At 40.8% G+C, this 18,627-nt stretch overlaps 1 protein-coding gene across 1 annotated transcript in view; it reads right to left on the bottom strand.

The window, feature by feature from the left end:
- Positions 1 to 516: 516 nt before the first annotated feature.
- Positions 517 to 18,627, bottom strand: part of LOC120224383 (schlafen family member 12-like) — a 102,782-nt gene continuing 84,671 nt past the window's right edge. Inside the window, 2 exon segments of the mRNA XM_039222623.1 lie at positions 517 to 598; positions 753 to 849. Coding sequence (XP_039078554.1) covers positions 517 to 598; positions 753 to 849 — 179 coding nt within the window.

The following is an 18,627-nucleotide window of genomic DNA, read 5'->3' on the forward strand; positions in this document are numbered from 1 at the left end:
TCTCTAGATATACCCAAGTATTCACTGGGGGCAAAAGCACTGCCACCATACCTCCTTAGACTAAATAGTTTCCAGAAGAGTGAGCAGAATCCGTAAGTCAAACATATAACATACTACAGTCAACATTCAGAACATTAAAGATCTTTTTAATCCAAAAGAGAAAAGAGTTTGAATCATTTACTAAAAGAAGAATGAATTTGACAGTAACTAGTTATTAGCAAGACTGGGTGCAAAAAGAATATGGGCAGTAGGTTCAAACTGCTATGGAATAACAACTTTGAACCTAGAGTTCTCTCCCCAAACTATCATTCAAGGTTGAAGGTACAATAAATATGTCTTCAGGCTTACAGCAACTGGGGAATTTTTTTAAATCAGTCATGGCCCATATCTGAAAGGAACACTGAAGAATGTAACCAGCATGAGAAAAATGAACTGAGAAGAAAATTGTGGTTTTAAGAAAGAAAGACGAACAAGGAGATCCAACATGGCAGAAAAGTAGGAGGACCCGAAGTTCCCTCATCCCTCAAACACAGCAGTGTTGAGACCAAAGGGCTTTGGGCAGACCAAGAGCTTGGGCTGCTGAGTGACAAAGACATCTCTAGGGGCCCACAGGGACAATCTGGTGGGCCACAGGTTCGTGATTGCAAACTAGGAGAGATAATATTGGCCTTGTAAGCATGGATGGGAGGGATCCCCTTCTGTGGAGAGACAAAGGAAAGAGAAGGAGTGGATGGGGAAGCATAGCACTATACCTGGACAAGAGAAAAACCATGGGCAGGATGGACAAAGATCCAATCTCCAGCTGTGGGGGCTTTCTCTGGACCGGGGCTGGCTGCCATCTTCGCACACCTGCAGCAAAGGGGAGCAAGCCCCTGGCTCGTAACTAGTTCCGATGTGCAGTCCACAGTGGCAGAAAGCAATCCACTGCCTCAAGTGCTGTGGAAAGAAAGTATATAACTATTCAAAGGACAAAAACCCAGCCTGCGCCCATCAGCCAAAGGCTATATTATGGAGGTGGGGAGCGGTACTTCCCCACAATCAGGGCACATGAAGTGGAACTCTTTAAGACTTTTGGTTTTAAAACTGGTGAAGCCCCCCTGGAAAACAGTGTGGAGGTTCCTCTGGAAAATAACAATAGAACTCCCCTATGACCCAGCAATAGCACTGCTAGGAATTTACCCAAGGGATACAGAAATGCTGATGCATAGGAGCACATGTACCCCAATGTTCATAGCAGTACTCTCAATAATAGCTAAAACATGGAAAGAGCCTAAGTGTCCATCAACGGACGAATGGATCAAGAAGATGTGGTTTGGGGCGCCTGGGTGGCTCAGTCGGTTAAGCGTCCGACTTTCGCTTAGGTCATGATCTCGCGGTTCGTGGGTTCGAGCCCCGTGTTGGGCTCTGTGCCTACTGCCAGCTCAGAGCCTGGAGCCTGTTTCAGAGTCTGTGACTCCCTCTCTCTCTGACCCTCCCCTGCTCACGCTGTGTCTCTCTCTCTCTCTCCTAGAAATAAATAAAACATTAAAAATGTTTTTTTAATAAAAAAAGAAGATGTGGTTTATCTATACCATGGAATACCACATGGCAATGAGAAACAATGAAATCTGGCCATGTGTAGCAACATGGATGGACCTTGAGGGTGTTACGCTGAGCGAAATGAGTCAGGCAGAGAAGGACAAATATCATATGTTTGCACGTACAGGAGGATTAGGAGGAACTTAACTGAGGACCATGGGGGAGAAGAAGGGGGGAAATGGTGGGGGAAAGGGAGAGAGGTAAACCATGAGAGACTCTTGAATGCTGAGAAACAATCTGAGGACTGATGGATGTAGGGGGGAGGGGGGAGATGGGCATGGAGGAGGGCACTTATGGGGATGAGCACTGGCTGTTATATGAAAACCAATTTGACAATAAACTATTTGAAAAAAAAAAAAAAAAAAAAACAACCTGAAGTTTTCAGGTTGTTTTCTGTGGGAATAAAAGCCAAAAAAAAAAAGTTAATTTAAATATATTGTTTCCTTATCAGCAATAAGACCATGCTTCCAAAGTCAGATTTTCCTATTTCTCAATTTAGAAGTGCTTAGAGAAAGAAATGCTTTACCTTAGATAGAAAGTTGTCTAATTTTTATTTCTTGTTTCTACATTTGTGTCTACATCATGTAGAAACATTCTGTTTCTTTTTTTTTCTTAAATAGTTTATGGTCAATTTGGTTTACATATAACACCCAATGCTCATCCCACAAGTGCCCTTCCCCATTCCCATCACCCCCTTCCCCTCTCCCCACTCCCATTAGCCCTGTTTGTTGAAACATTTTGTTTCTATATTTCTTGTTTCTACATCATGTTTATTCTATTCTGAGTGTAGTATTTACATTTAAATATTGTTTCTCAACTTTTACTTTTTTCAAGTAGAAAACATTATAAAATTAAGGCTTCTGAAGGTTAAATTCATTAATGGAATTAATGTATTTGCGTAAGTTTCAGAAAGTCATGTTTATAAGGTGACCAGTGAACTTATCTCCTTATTTTCTCCATGTCGCTGAGTGTTTCTTAAAGGGTTGACATATTTAGAGGATTAGAGATTTTGGCCTAATTTCTTTTTTTCCCCTGGAAATCTTGGAGTCCTCTCTTAGATTCATATAAGCACTTAGTTATATACCAAAACTGATCAATATAGGACCAAAGGATTTTAGAGACATTCATGCCTTTACTTTCTAATACCTTCTGAAGCTAGACTATTTTCAAGGGAAACTACTTCCTTTAGCTATCCTTAGCATATCCTCAGCACTTCACAAGTAATAGCTTTTTCAACTCTATTACTTCATATCAGAAATGTTGGAGCCCCTACTGTAGCATTGAATTCCCCAGGATTTCTCATTGCACCTATCAGTTCCCAAGGAGTATAGGAAAGCTCAGCCCATCAGGTCTCAATATTCTTTAATTTTTTAATTTTTAAAATAAATTTTAACATTTATTTATCATTGAGAGACAGTGAGAGACAGATAATGAGCATGGGAGGGGCAGACAGCAAGGGAGACACAGAATCCGAAGCAGGCTCCAGGCTCAGAGTTGTCAGCACAGAGCCTGATGTGGGGCTCAAACTCACAAACAGTGAGATCATGACCTGAGCCGAAGTGGGACGCTTCACTGACTGAGCCACTCAGGCACCCCCATGTCTCAATATTCTTAAGGCAAGACTTACTCCCTCACTTTGATCAGATTAAATACGGAAATACTGAAGGGAATAGAAATGCACTCTGAAAAAGCTACATACCGAATTATAAACCCACCTATATGACATTCTGGAAAAGACAAAACAATCAAGATAGTAAAAAGTTCAGTGGTTGCTCATAGTTTGGGAGGAGGGAGTGCTGTAGGGAAGGATAGGTGGAACACAGGGTTTTTTACGACAGTGAAACTGTTCTGCATGATACCATAATGATGGATACGTGTCATTATTCCTTTGTCAAAACCCCACAATGTCCAGCACAAAGAGTGGACCCTAATGTAAACTATGGACCAAAATTAGCAATAGTGAATCAATATTGGCTCATCCCTTATAACAAACATACCACACGAAGGTAAGGTATTAATAGTAGGGTAAACTGAAAGAGGAGCAAGGAAACATATGTGAAATCTCTGTACTTTCTCCTCAATACTATCCTAGAACAACTTTGAAACATTAGATATTAATTTAAAAAACTCCAGTTAGAGGGACACCTGGGTGGCTCAGTCTGTTGAGCATCTCACTTTGGTTCAGGTCATGATCTCACATTTGGTAAGTTCAAGTGCCTCATCATAGGGGTAGGTGCTGTCAGTGTAGAGCCTGCTTTGGATCCTCTGGATCCTCTTCTCTCAGCCCCTCCCTTGCTCAAACCTCTCTCTCAAAAATAAATAAAAATTGGGGTGCCTGGGTGGTCCTGTTGGTTAAGCATTCAATTGCTTCTCAGATCATGATCTCACAAATGACAAGTTTGTGCCCCTTGCCAGGCTCTGTGCTGAAATCAAGGCCTGGAGCCTACTTCAGATCTCTCTGCCCCTCCTGCTTCTCTCTCTCTCTCTCAAAAATAAGTAGACATTAAATATTTTTAAAATAAATAAATATGTTAAAATCTCTAAAAAATATAAACTTCAGTTTGAAAAAGAACAGGAGATATGAGGAGACATTTCATCAAAGAAGATGTACATGGCAAACAAACTCATGAAAAGACATTCAACATCACTAGCCATTGGAAAATGCAAATTAATACCAAGGTTAGAAGTCACTGTGCTCCTATAACAATGGCTAAGATAAATACCAACAGCACCAACTGCTAGTGAAGATGCAGAGCAATTGGGTCTCTCATACATGGCTCATGGAAATGTAAAATTGTAAACATTCGGGAAAAGTCTCTTTGTTTGAAAAAATGTGGATTTATTTATTTACTTTTGAGAGAGAGAAGAGAAAGAGCATAAGGAAAGAGGTAGGAGCAGAGAGAGAGAGCGGCAGAGAATCTAAAGCAGGATCCAGGCTGTCGGCACAGAGTCTGACAGGGGACTCCTACTCACAAACCTCAAGATCATGAGCTGAAATCAGACGCTCAGCTGACTGAGCCACTCAGGTGCCCCTAGAAAAGTTTCTGAAAAAGTGAATTATGCACTTACCATAGAACCCAGCAATAGCACTCCTGGGTATTCAGCCCAGAGAAATGAAACTCTATGTCCATCCAAACCCTGTACATAATTCTTTATAGAAGCTGTACCTGCAATAGATCCAAACTCAAAGGAATCAAAGTTTTCCTCGATAGGTGGATAGTTCAAAAACTCTGGTACATCGATACCATGAAATACCACTCAGAAATAAAAAGGAACAAACTATTGATGGACACAACAACTGGAGAAATCCGAAAGGTATTATACTGAGTGAGAAGAGTCAACTTCAAAAAGTCACATATTTTATGATTCTATTTATATAACATTCTTGAAATTACACACTTCTAGAAACAGAAAAAAGATGAGTGGTTCAGGGTTAGCAATGGTGGGACAGAGAAATGGATGTATATGAGTGTCAAGAAATAGCATAAGGGAGATCTTTGTGGTGGAATTGTTCTTGATGAGTGTGATAGGTACCCAAATTTACCCTAAAACTATACCTTTGTGCCAATGGAAATTTTCTGGATTTGACGTTGCACTATAATGACTGAAGATGAAACTATTGGACGAAACTCAAAAGCACACAGGACTTCTCTCCACTATCTTTGAAACTTCCTGTGAATATGTAATTATTTCAAAATAAAAAGTTCTTTTAAAGACAAGTATGGGTTGAAAGGATATATTTGCAACACAGACATGACGGTATTAGCATCAGCGTATACGAAGAATGCCTACAAACAGAAAGATTAAAACAAGCAATCCAATATATCATGGGGAAAGAACTGCATAGAACTGCAGAGGAAACACAACTGCTCAATAAATATAAGATGCTCAGCCTCTGAGGAACTGGAGAAATGTGAAGGAATAATGATGTGTTGTTATTTCATTCCCTTCAGATTGGCAAACGTTTGTAAACCCGACAATCTGAAGTGTTGACCAAGATGTAGGAAAATTGGAACCCTGATTCATTATTGGTACAATGGTACAACGTTGTAGAGAGAAGTTGGTAGCAAACTGAGCATGTTCCTAAGCTTTGACCCATCAATCCCACACTCTGGGTTATGCTTTTCCTGTTGGCTTATATCTTAGTAAAACACACACACACACACACACACACACACACACACACACACACATGTCAATAATGTAAACAAGGAGAAAAGAGCAGTCATTTTAGTACTGTGAGGAACACCAAATTTTGGAAATAGTTGAACTATCAATAATGGAATGTGGAAATAATATACCATGATATGTATGCTGGAGGGAATATTAGAAAGAAATTAAGAGATAAATTATAATGCACTCATTTGACATTGATATGAGAAACAAAATATTGAGTTAAATCAAGTTGCAGAAGTATACATATAGAATATAGCTTTTTTTTTTGAGGAAGTGGAATTTTTGAATATAGCTTTTTTGATTGAGGAGAGAGAGAGAGAGTGGAAGAAAGAGGCAGAAGGAGAGAGAGAATCTTAGGCAGGCTCCATGGTCAGCTTGAAGTCAGCACTCAGTGGTGTGCCTATTGTGGAGCTCCCCGTGGGGCTCACCCCAGTGCTCACCAGGAAGCTCAGTCCAACAACCCTGGGATCATGACCTGAGCCAAAATCAAGAGTTGAATGTTTAATGACCAAGGCACCCAGTCACCCCAAATCATTCCATTTAACTCAGCCTAACATGGATACACAACAATGTTCATAGTGCTCCTAGATATGTGTATGTAAAACAGCGTGTTAAAAAGGCTATAAACATATGGCAGTAAACTCAGAATATTGATTACCTTTGAGAAAAGGAGAGAAACATGAAACTGGAGATGAAAGGCAAAAAGAACCTCAAATTTATCCACAGTATTTTATTTATTGAATTTAAAAAGCATTGAAGTAAGTCACTATGGTAAAATGCCAACAGTTGTCAAATTGGAGCAAGAGGCTAACAAAAGGCGGTGACAAAAGAAGTGTTTGTTATAATATGTTTGTACTTATAGAAGTTTATTTTCCTTGCTATTATGAAACCTACACCACACAAACCCAAACTGGGCATATCTCAGATACAATATTGTACAAGAAAACCATTAATTAATATAAAGTATCACATAAACAATTAATAGTCAAAATTGTCTCAAATATAAAAATCTGTTTGATAATATTCACGAAGTGTTCTAGAGAAGCATTATTTTAGAATAGTAATAAGAAAGTTATTTTTTTTTAATTTGAGAAAGACTGGAGGCAACATCAGTACACACACACACATACACACACCTCTACACCCCTCTGAACCGGAAGTGGCCTAGGATGTGGCAGCCGGAGTGTGTGTGTGTGTGTGTGTGCGTGTGTGTGTGTGCAGGCGCATATAAATGAGCGTGTGCAAGTTGGAAATGGTGATGGGAGGAGTGGTCCGTGGTGAGGGGAAGTAGGGTTATCAGAGACTCTGAGAAAATACAATCCGCAATTAAAAACAGACTCGGGACAGAGGAGACCCACACCCTCAAACCTGGCTCTGCTCCCTAGCGTCATGCTATGCTGTCTTGTATTTCAAAAGACTCGAGTCAGAAAAGTTAAGAGCCAGGGGGCACCTAGGTTGCTAAGTCAGTGAAACATCCTACTTCAGCTCAACTCTCTATCTCAGGGTTCCTGAATTTGAGGCCCATATAAGAGCTCGCTGCTGTCAGTTCTTTTTTTTTTTTTTTTAAATGGAAATATATATATATTTTTTTATTTTATTTATTTATTTATTTTACAAATAGTTTATTGTCAAATTAGTTTCCACATAACACCCAGTGCTCATCCCCACAAGTGTCCTCCTCCATGCCCATCCCTCCTCCCCCCTACATCCATCAGTCCTCAGTTCTTGTCAGCATTCAAGAGTCTCTCATGGTTTGCCTCTCTCCCTTTCCCCCACCATTTCCGCCCTTCTTCTCCCCCTTGGTCCTCTGTTAAGTTCCTCCTAATCCTCCTATACGTGCACACATATGATATTTGTCCTTCTCTGCCTGACTTATTTCGCTCTCGCTGCTGTCAGTGCTGAGCCTGCTTTGGATCCTCTGTCTCCCTCTCTCTCTGCCCCTCCCCTGCTCATCCTTTTCCTCTTCCACCCCACCAAATAAATAAATAAACATTTTAAAAAATTTTAAATGCTTATTTATTTTTGAGACAGTAAGAGAGCGTATACATGAAGCAGGCTCCAGGCTCTGAGCTGTCAGCACAGAGCCCAGCTCGGGGCTTGAGCTCAGGAGCTGTGAGATCATGACCTGAGCCAAAGTCAGACTAAACTTAACTGTAGGAGCTAGACAGGCTCCCCAATAAAGAAACATTTTTTAAAAATTGAAAAAAAAAGTCATGGCCTGCTGAGAATTACAAGCAGGATTGGATGACCTCTAATTTTTCTCTCCCCTCCTCAATGCTCTAATTACAGTCTCCAGCAGCTTGTTGTTCACATATGTATTATAGCCGTTCATTTAATTTGGGTCTAAACATGTCTTAGGTTGATGGCTGAAGTAATAAAAGCATATTTGTGTTGTGAAAATGAGTATGTCAATTAATGTCTAGAGAAAATGTCCAGAATACATGTAAGTGTTGCCTGTCTCCAGTGAAATAAGTCTATCATTACAGATGGTTATAGAGGGAACATTTCTTGACTGTCTACCTACTGAATTACTATAATTATATATTCATTTGTGGTCCATCTCCAAAAGGATTTGAAGAAGGAACTTGTTAGTCTGGCAAGTTCACTTTCCAGTGTGTTCAACTAATGTCAGTGAACAAAATAGCCAAATATATATATATTTACAAATAGTTTATTGTCGATACCCAAATATACTTTTGACACACTTGCAAAAATAACCTGGGAAAAATCCAACTGGGTCAGTCTCCCAAGTCAGTATGGTTTAAGTCTCTCGTGAAAGTGAAACCGTGTATATACATCAGGATAAAAAAGGAAACCTTTTCCATAGAGAACAAACAGTTGGGTAACTGACCAGATTCTTGACACCCAGCCCTTCCCGCCAAAGCGCTAGCTCCACCCCCTCACGTCTGCTCTGAAAGCTTGTTCCTCAGATGTTTGATCAGGCTGCGCTGCCAGTCTGCCCTCTACACCACTGTCTGTCTCAGACCTCTGCCAGATTGTCTGGGCTGGAATCTTGCATCCTGTGCCTGTGGCCTCAGCTGGAAGGTGAGTCCCAGTTCTTCCCCACTGTCTGTTTTACTCATTCAAGGAAAGAATGGCTGTAACATGTCCACCTCAGTCTCTCTTGCCTAAAATGGATATATCTGGAAGGGTCAGTTGCCACAGAATGGATCTGAGTTCTGTGGTCCTTTTTGAAACCATTCTCTCCATGGTACAGGCATGGCTTGGGTCTCCCCAGGGAGTCTGTACTTACCTAGGTCATTAAAGTGTGTTGGGTCTGGGTCAGGGTGTTGAAGAGAAAACTTCTGGACACCTGCCTGTTCTGGTGTCTTCAGCTTGACAAGACCCATAGTAACCATCAGAGAGAAGAAACGGGAAGTACATCTGAGCCCCGGGACAAAAACAAGTACAGGAAGAACTTCCAGTTTTGATTTCTCTGAAAAACGAAACTAGAATGTGCCTGCCTTTTCCAAGTTGATTTCTTGGGTAACTAGGCTAGATGTGTTCTTGTCTTTTAGGTTTCAGTTCCTAGAAAAGGAAATTAGAATGTTCTCCCCTCTTAATGACTGCTTTCCCTATCTCAAGGGAAAAAAGCAGTTTCCTGTCTATTAATAGAAATTCACCATTTTAATAAGTGAAAGAAAAGGCGAATTAGTTCTGGTTTGACTCAAAAGGAACTGTTTATCATAAGGAGAATGATGCCATAGAAAAGCCTGTTTGGAGTCACACCAAACTATTTTTTATTTATTTTGAGAGAGAGAGAGAGAGAGAGAGAGCACACCTGTACAAGCAGTGGAGGGGCAGAGAGAGACCAGAAGAGAGAGATTCGTGCTGTCAGCTGAGAGCTTGATACCAGATTCCATCTCAGGACCATGAGATTATGACTTGGGCCGAAAACAAGAGTTGGCAGCTTAACCAACTGAGCCACCTAGGCACACCCCACACCAAACTATTATTAAAGAGGAACCCCTGAGAAGTTACTCAGTACATGTTTCATGCAATAAAGGAAAGCAATGCTGGGGGGCACCTGCAGCAATTGGTTGAGCATCCGACTTTGGCTCAGGTCATGATCCCACAGTGAGTTCTAGCCCCACATCTGGCTCTCCGCTGTGAGCGCAGAACTGCCTTCTGATCCTCTGTCCTCCTGTCTCTCTGCCCCTACCCTACTCACCCTCTCTCTCTCAAAAATAAATAAACATTTAAAAAAGAAGAAGGAAGGAAGGAAGGAAGGAAGGAAGGAAGGAAGGAAGGAAGGAAGGAAGGAAGGAAGGAAGGAAGAAAAAGTGATGCTAGAGCCAGTTAGGGAATTATGCAGTGCATCTCACTGCCTTTCTCACTTCATTTTTCTAGTAGGCTCTCTAATTCCAACAGTCATAGTTAAGCCCCATTGAACTTTCTGCTGGATTTCCTTTTCTTAATTGGGCTGCTCTTGCTGATGTTATTAATAGATTTGATTATGTTTTTTCTACTTACCACTCTGATCTGCAACTTCATCCCCAGCCCACACAAGTTACGATTCCTTGAGCTCTTGTTTTCTTGGTTTCCCTGGGCATCCATTTTAGAGATTGCATGAAAATTACAACATAGATTTAGCAGTAATTTTTTTTAATTATGAGAAAAGGTGTTGTGCATTAGAGGGAATTGAGTTTGAGATGTCATGAACTAGATACCTAATTCCCATCCTGAGCTGCACAGATGTCATGAACTAGATACTTAATTCCCCATCTTAGCTGCACATCAGAAACTTTCACAACCTTTTTAAAAAATGTGAACTCGAGGGCTCCTCACCCAGACATGTGGAATCCAACAATGAAACAATAATACTTTAAAGATGCCCTGGTGATTCTATGTTTCATTTTTTTAAATGAAGTTTTCTTTTACTTAGACTGCCATTCCCTTAAATTTTTTTAATGTTTATTTATTTTTGGGGTACCTGGGTGAGATGCACAGTTAGGCATCTGACTTTGGCTCAGGTCATGATCTCACAGTCCATGAGTGTGAGCCCCGTGTCAGGCTCTGTGATGACAGCTCAGAGCCTGGAGCCTGCTTCTGATTCTGTGTTTCCCTCTCTCTCTGCCCTTCCCCTGCTTGTGCTCTGTCTCTCAAAAATAAGTAAACATTTAAAAAATTTTTTTAAATTTTTAAATGTTTGTTTATTTTTGAGAGAAAGAGAGAGAGAGAGAAACACAGAACATGAATGTGGGAGTGTCAGAGAAAGGAAGACACAGAATGTGAAACAGGCTCCAGGCTCTGAGCTGCCAGCACAGAGCAGGGCTCAGTCCAACAAACTGTGATATCATGACCCCAGGGGAAATCGAGGGCTTGATGCTTAACCAACTGGAGCACCCTGGCACCCCTAGACTCCCATTTCCTATCTCTCATTATCACAGTCTATTGGCTCACTATTCATGATGAGTTGCCATAGAAATTACTAGTATTAAGGATTGTGACAAAAATCCAATGTGTACCATAGAACTCCCCTATGACCCAGCAATAGCACTGCTAGGAATTTACCCAAGGGATACAGGAGTGCTGATGCATAGGAGCATATGTACCCCAATGTTCATAGCAGCACTCTCAACAATAGCCAAAACATGGAAGGAACATAAGTGTCCATCAACGGACGAATGGATCAAGAAGATGTGGTTTATCTATACGATGGAATACTACATGGCAATGAGAAACAATGAAATCAGGCCATGTGTAGCAACATGGATGGAACTAGGGTGTTATGCTGAGCAAAATAAGTCAGGCAGAGAAGGACAGATACCATATGTTTGTACATATAGGTGGATTAGGAGGAAGCTAATGGAGGACTATGCAGGAGAAGGAAGGGGAAATAGTGGGGGAGAGGGAGAGAGGCAAACCATGAGAGACTCTTGAATGCTGAGAACAAACTGAAAGCTGATGGGGGTGGGGGAAAGGGGAAGGGGGGTGATGGGCATGGAGGAGAGCACTTGTGGGAATGAGCACCAGGTGTTATATGTAAACCAACTTGACAATAAACTATTGAAGGAAACAAAAACAAAAACAAAACAAAAAACCTAATGTGTACCAAATCTGGCCAGTGTCATCACTTTATGACAATGCCTACACGTGGCAAGCAGAGTGGGTAATTATCTGATTGAGAAAAATAATACAACTACAAAATAGCTGAGAGACACAGCATTTCAAAAAATCATTCTTGAGAAGTATCCACTGAGAAAAACCCAGCAGAGCCCAGGGGATGTCTTAATAGGCACTGCTCACAGAAGCTATTAAGTGTTGTGTCAAGCTCTGTGCCAGAAAGCATTTCCCACTACCTCCCATCCCTGGGAAGGAACTAAGCTTCCAAAGGGTTAAGAAACGTTGTTGATAAAGTAACTTCTAATCACCTAATCACCATTGAACCATGTGTCAGGCCCTGAGAACTTATCAGCGGTTCAATAGCCACTGTCTGTTGACTCTTAGGTTTGTACCAAACACATGATCAAAGCATTTTATCTTTACAACAATCATCTGAGGGACATACTGTTGTTTTTTCCATTTTATAAAGAAAAATCAGTCAACCTGCACCCAGATTACATTTGGGTGCTTGAGTCTGAAATTTTAACCTTGTCACATCCACTCTGAAACCCATGCAAGTGCACTGGTTGCACTTGGGGAAAAAAAGATATGTAAGTGACCATCCTTACTCTCAAGGAGCTCACAGTCCAATTGGAAGAGAAAGATGTATACATCTATTTGAAGACAGAAAGAATGGACTTGGAGAAGGGTTCAATAGTTCTCAACCCTGGTGACATATTAGAATCCTCTGGATGACTTTTAATAAATACCAATGCTAAATCCATACCAAGAGATGCTTGTTTAATTGGTTGGGTGTTTGCCCTGATCATTGATATATTTTAAAGCCCCTATGCCCCCACACAGATGATTTTCAGGAGTATCCAGGGCTGAGAACCACTGAATTAGGCCTTCTACTATAAGCCAGAGTGCATTATTGGAGTAGACTAAGAACTGATAGGCTATCAAATTCAATATATAAAAAATTATTTTTATTTTCATTATTTTATTTATAATTTTTTTTTGAGAGAGAGAGAGAGAGAGAAAGGGACAGAGTGAGCAGGGGAGGGATAGAAAGAGGGAGACACAGAATCTGAAGCAGGCTCCAGGCTCCCAGCTGTCAGCACAGAGCCTGATGCGGTGCTTGAACTCATGAACCGTGAGAATATGACCTGAGCTGAAGTCAGACAATTAACTGACTATGCCACCCAGGTGCCTCTAAAATAATTATTTTAAAAATAAATTATCAAATTATATACTATACACATATAGTTTAAAAAGTCAAATAGTACTAAGGCTTATGACTAAAGTATATCAGTTCCTTGTTTTTTTCCATTCCCCAATCCCTCTCCACTTTTGACTCTTTAAATTAAATATAGAGAATTCACACATCTCCCATTATCCAAATGTTAATGCACTGGTGTCTTTTGCTTCATCATAAACTAATTACTTGCTGAACTTTATTTTTCCCACCCAAAGTACCCAAATATCCCCAAGAAAAGGTAAAAGGGAGGAAATGTCAAGTAACTGAAGCTGCAAGAGGCAGGGAGGGGAGAAGCACTTCTATTCAATCCATGGCCAGGACAGCTGGACATTAGGTTTCAGACTGGCCCGTCTGATCCTCTCCCATCTCATGGAAAGCTGACGGGTGAATTTTTGTGAAATTATAGCCAAAGGAATATTTCCACACTTTCTTTTGCATTCATGCCTGCTCAGTGTTAATAAAATTTTCCTAAATCTTTCTAGAAATTAAAACCAATGTGGAGGAGCTCCTGAGTGGCTCAGTTGGCTTAGTGTTTGATTTCAGTTCAGGTCATGATCTTACTGTTTGGGGTACAAGCTCTGCATCAGACTCTGTGCTGACAGCCTGATTCAGACTTTGTGTCTTCCTCTTTCCCTGTCCCTTCCCCGCTTGTACTCTGTCTCTCGTTTCTCAAAAATGAACAAAAGTTAAAAAACAAGTTGAAAACTGGAATATTTCCAAAGCAATTTAAAAATCCTTACAGACAGCAAAGCAAGGTTGCATTGAAGGTGCATTGCCTTTGCTGTTTGGGGAGCTGACTGCAGAAAGGGAACTGTGCTTTTATTTCTATTTCACATACACTGGAAAGAAAACATGATAGGAGGGTATTATGTAGATCCTATGCCGAGAGCTTCTTCTCTGTTAAAGTTTAGAATGACTTTGGCACTATTCTCAAAAAAGTTTTTATGCCATAGAATGGCTACAAAAAGGGAGACCAAATTTAAGTCAGGGGGACAGTGAAAGTTTAAGTTGAGAGGTTGGGCTTTTGAGCAAAGACTTGATTGACAAGCAAGGATTTCAGCAGGTAGAGGGGCAGAGAAGGCTTTGAAGGCAGAGCAGATAAGCACAGCCGGAAGCCAGGAGTGGGTAGGGATGGCCTAGGTGGTAGAGTTGCCATCCAGGCTCCCTGTCAATTAAAATTAACACCAAATCATAATGGAAGAGCTCAGGGATGATGTGCAAATGCCTCTTACAGACAGACCATTTCCTAAGCCAGCAGCAGAGTATAAGCAGTTTTGAGCCTAGGTGAACATAAGCAAAGTGTGTGTGTGTGTGTGTGTGTGTGTGTGTGTGTGTGTGTGTGTGTGTTGGGAGGAGTAAAGGGAAAGTTGGTGGTCAACTTGGAAACTTTTGAAACTAGGAGAGAAGAAAAATGTCATCTGAGGCAGAGAATATGGAACAAGTAGTCACCCTTAGCATTCTAAATTTGCTTTATTTTAAACACCTGACCTGCCTAAGTTCTGGTGGTGGAAATATCCCTATTTTAGAGATGACTGCAGTAGTCTAACATTACCTAGTTAGATCTCATTGAATGAGATCACCATTGCTGCAAAGCTATGCTTCTATAATTTGGCTTCCAATGTTACTATTGAATATATCGATTAGCAAAAGCATGTGGCCCACTTATTACTAAATATTCACTGTAAATTGACAGAGTGACATTTTCACATGTGCATTGTTCTTTTGTGAGCTTGACTGGCATCAAACTATCTCCAAGAGACCAATACGTACTTAGTGCAAAGAGGAAATCAAATTGTGGGCCCATAAAGCTTGAGACATAGCCAGTATGAGGTGCTCACCAAGGTGCTGCCCTTGAGACACCCAGTCAAAATAAGTAGCCTGGGGGGCATCCTACCTCCTACTCCCAAAATGGGCCAGCAAGGCTGAGCTGTCTTAGACACATTGGGAGAGGAGGTATAACAAAGGATCCATTAGGAGAGGAAGTCAGGTGTGTCATGGAAAGTCTTGAAAATTGTTTTGGCTTGAAGACTGCAGATGCATTGGCAGGGGATGCCACACAGTCAGTTCCACATTTAAAGAGAACCTCTGGTCCCTGAAAGATAGACTGGACTGGGAAAACCAGAGGCAGAGGACCAATCATCAATCTGCTATAATTGTACAGGAAGAGGTGTACACCATAGAGCCTGCTTGGGATTCTCTCTCTCCCTCTCATTCATTCATTCCGTCCCTCTCTCTCTCTATCTCCCTGAAAATAAACAAATAAATTAAAAAAAAAAGAAATTTCAGATAGTAGTAAGGGATTTCAGAATAGTAATTAGAGGGCCCTGAGATGCAGAGTTTTGTGTGTGTGTGTGTGTACACATAGGCAAGTAGATAGAGAGAGGAGCTAGTTATTCATGGTGGTTGGGGAAGTACCTAGTGAGGGGAGTCATGAGAAGAGCTCTGAGCCATACGTGTCAGGCAGATTCAGATATTTTCACTATTTTTTAATGTTTTAATACAGCAATGGTGCAGAAATGCTTGAGTATCATGTACTAAGAGACTATGGAGGATAGAGAGGGGTCGTGTGTCTGGCCTTTTAGGAGCCAGAATGGTTGTAGAATATTTCAAAATGTAAAATAAGAAAGTACAAATTGTGATTTCTTATAAAACCACATTATATTTTGTTTTCCATTTTATTCTGTTAATGGTGTTAGTAATTTTGATCACTGTCTTTGAAAACATTTTCTGTGCCTTTTGGTTATTTGGAATCTTGGCTCCTTAGCTCTGCTTTAACATTATTCCTGTGGAGAGTTTTAGGTTACTGCATGAAGATAAGATTCCCACAATTCCCCAGGAAGACACATTGTGTTTTATTTATTAATTTTAGAATAAAAGCGTTCCTAAGAAGATGAATGTACTGGACTCAAAACTTACATTTTGTGGGGCACCTGGGTGGCTCAATCGGTTAAGCACCTGACTTTGGCTCAGGTCATGATCTTGAGGTCCGTGAGTTCGTGCCCCACGTTGGGCTCTATGCTGACAGTTCAGAGCCTGGAGCTTGCTTCAGATTCTGTGTCTCCCTCTCTTTCTGCCCTGCCCCACTCACACTCTGTCTCTGTCTTTCTCAAAAATAAATAAACATTTAAAAAAATTTTAAGTTACATTTTGCTTTTCATTTATTTTAATAGCCAATGAAATGATAAAGTAACTATACAGTATCTTTCTTCTGTCTTTAGCATCTTTCGTTAGAGTCTTTAGGATTTCCGCTAGTTTATCAAAGGCTATTGTTATAAAGAGTTTGAGAAATCCATACATTCAGTAAAACAAGCCTTGAGAGACAAAGTGAAAAAGCTGTCAAAAGAGATGTAGAGGGATCTTGCTAAGAAAACAAGTGTGAGGGGCGCCTGGGTGACTTAGTAAGTGAAGCATCCGACTTCAGCTCAGGTCATGATCTCACGGTTCGTGGGTTCGAGCCCCATGTCAGGCTCTGTGCTGACAGCTAGCTCAGAGCCTGGAACCTGTTTCAGATTCTGTATCTCCCTCTCTCTCTGCCCCTCCCCTGCTCATGCTCTGTCTCTCTCTCTCTCTCTCTCTCTCTCTCTCTCTCTGTATCCATCTCAGAAATAAATAAAACATTTTTAAAATTTTTTAAAAAAGAAAAGAAAACAGATTGTGAAACAATACAGAACAAAAAATAAATTAGAAGCAACAAAAAATTGAAAACCCAGTTCCTGACATGGAGGAAGACTTGAGATAATCCCACAAATGGAGAGAAATTAGACAAATATTAATGGTAGTGATAAATAAGATCTATCTAGAGTACAAGGATCCAGTAAGAATGGATGTGGAGTAGAGAAATCAATAAATGGAACAATGAAATTGTTCTAAGATATAATATGGGAAAATTTTTCCTAAAATAAATCCTCAGATTGAAAGAGTTCTTAACATTCAGAGCAGAAAAATAAAATTGTCTCTGTGAATGATCATTTTGGCTTCTGATTTCTGTGGAGCAGTATTCAAAGCAACAAGACAATGGGTATGCTGTATTTTTATTTTCATTCAGTTGTTTTTAAATCAAATCTGAGAGGAACACCTGGGCTGCTCAGTCGGTTAAGCATCTGGCTTCAGCTCAGGTCATGATCTCACAGTTTGTGGCTTCAAGCCCCACATCAGGCTCTGTGAGGATAGCGCAGTGTTTGGAGCCTGCTTTGGATTCTGTCTCTCTCTCTCTCTCTACTCTTCCCCAGACCCCGAGCTCTGTCTCTCTCTCAAAAATAAATAAACATTGGGGTGCCTGGGTGACTCAGTCAGTTAAGCACCTGGCTTCAGCTCAGGTCATGATCTCGCAGTTCGTGGGTTCGAGCCCCGCATCCAGCTCTGTGCTGACAGCTCAGAGCCTGGAGCCTGCTTTGGATTCTGTGTCTCCCTCTCTCTCTGACCCTTCCCTGCTTATACTCTGTATCTCTCTCAAAAATAAATAAACAAATTAAAAAAAAATTTTTTAAGTAAACATTAAAATTTTTGAAAAAATCAAACCTGACTACCTCTGCCTTTTAATTGAGATGTTTAAATTAACTTTTTAAAAAATTTATTTCTGAGAGAGAGAGACAGCATGAGCAGGGGTGGGTCAGAGAGAGAGGGATACACAGAATCCGAAGCAGTCTCCAGGCTCTGAGCTAGCTGTCAGCCTAGAGCCCGACACGGGATTCGAACCCACGAACCGTGAGATCATGACCTGAGCCAAAGTCAGATGCTTAACCGACTGAGCCATCCAGGCGCCCCTAATTTAACTTTTTAAAACTCTTAACTTTTTATTTTCAAATATTTAGAGATTCATAAAAAGTTGCAAAGGAAGTGCAGAGAAGTAGAGAATAATTCCCTATATCATTCGTCTGCTTTCCAGATTTTTTTTTAACGAATAGTTTATTGTCAAATTGGTTTCCATATAACACCTAGTACTCATCCCCACAACTGCCCTCCTCCATGCCCATCTCCATCCTCCCCCCCCACACACACTCATCAGTCCTCAATTTGTTCTCAGCATTCAAGAGTCTCTCATGGTTTGCCTCTCTCCCTCTCCTCCTTACCCCTTCTTCTCCCCGATGGTCCTCCGTTAAGTTCCTCCTAATCCTCCTATACATGCAAACATATGTTATTTGTCCTTCTCTGCCTGAATTATTTCGCTCAGCATAACACCCTCAAGGTCCATCCATGTTGCTACACATAGCCAGATTTCATTGTTTCTCTTTGCCATGTAGTATTCCATGATATAGATAAACCACATCTTCTTGATCCATTCGTGCGTTGATGGACACTTAGGCTCTTTCCATGTTTTGGCTATTGTTGAGAGTGCTGCTCTGAACATTGGGGTACATGTGCTCCTATGAATCAGCATTTCTTTTTTTTTTTTTAATTTTTTTTAATGTTTTTTATTTATTTCTAGGAGAGAGAGAGTGTGTGAGCAGGGGAGGGTCAGAGAGAGAGGGAGTCACAGACTGAAACAGGCTCCAGGCTCTGAGCTGGCAGTCAGCACAGAGCCCGACGCGGGGCTCGAACCCACGAACCGCGAGATCATGACCTAAGCG

This window comes from Hyaena hyaena, unplaced genomic scaffold, assembly GCF_003009895.1.
Source record: "Hyaena hyaena isolate Hyena2069 unplaced genomic scaffold, ASM300989v1 scaffold_1167, whole genome shotgun sequence".
Taxonomy (NCBI): domain Eukaryota; kingdom Metazoa; phylum Chordata; class Mammalia; order Carnivora; family Hyaenidae; genus Hyaena; species Hyaena hyaena.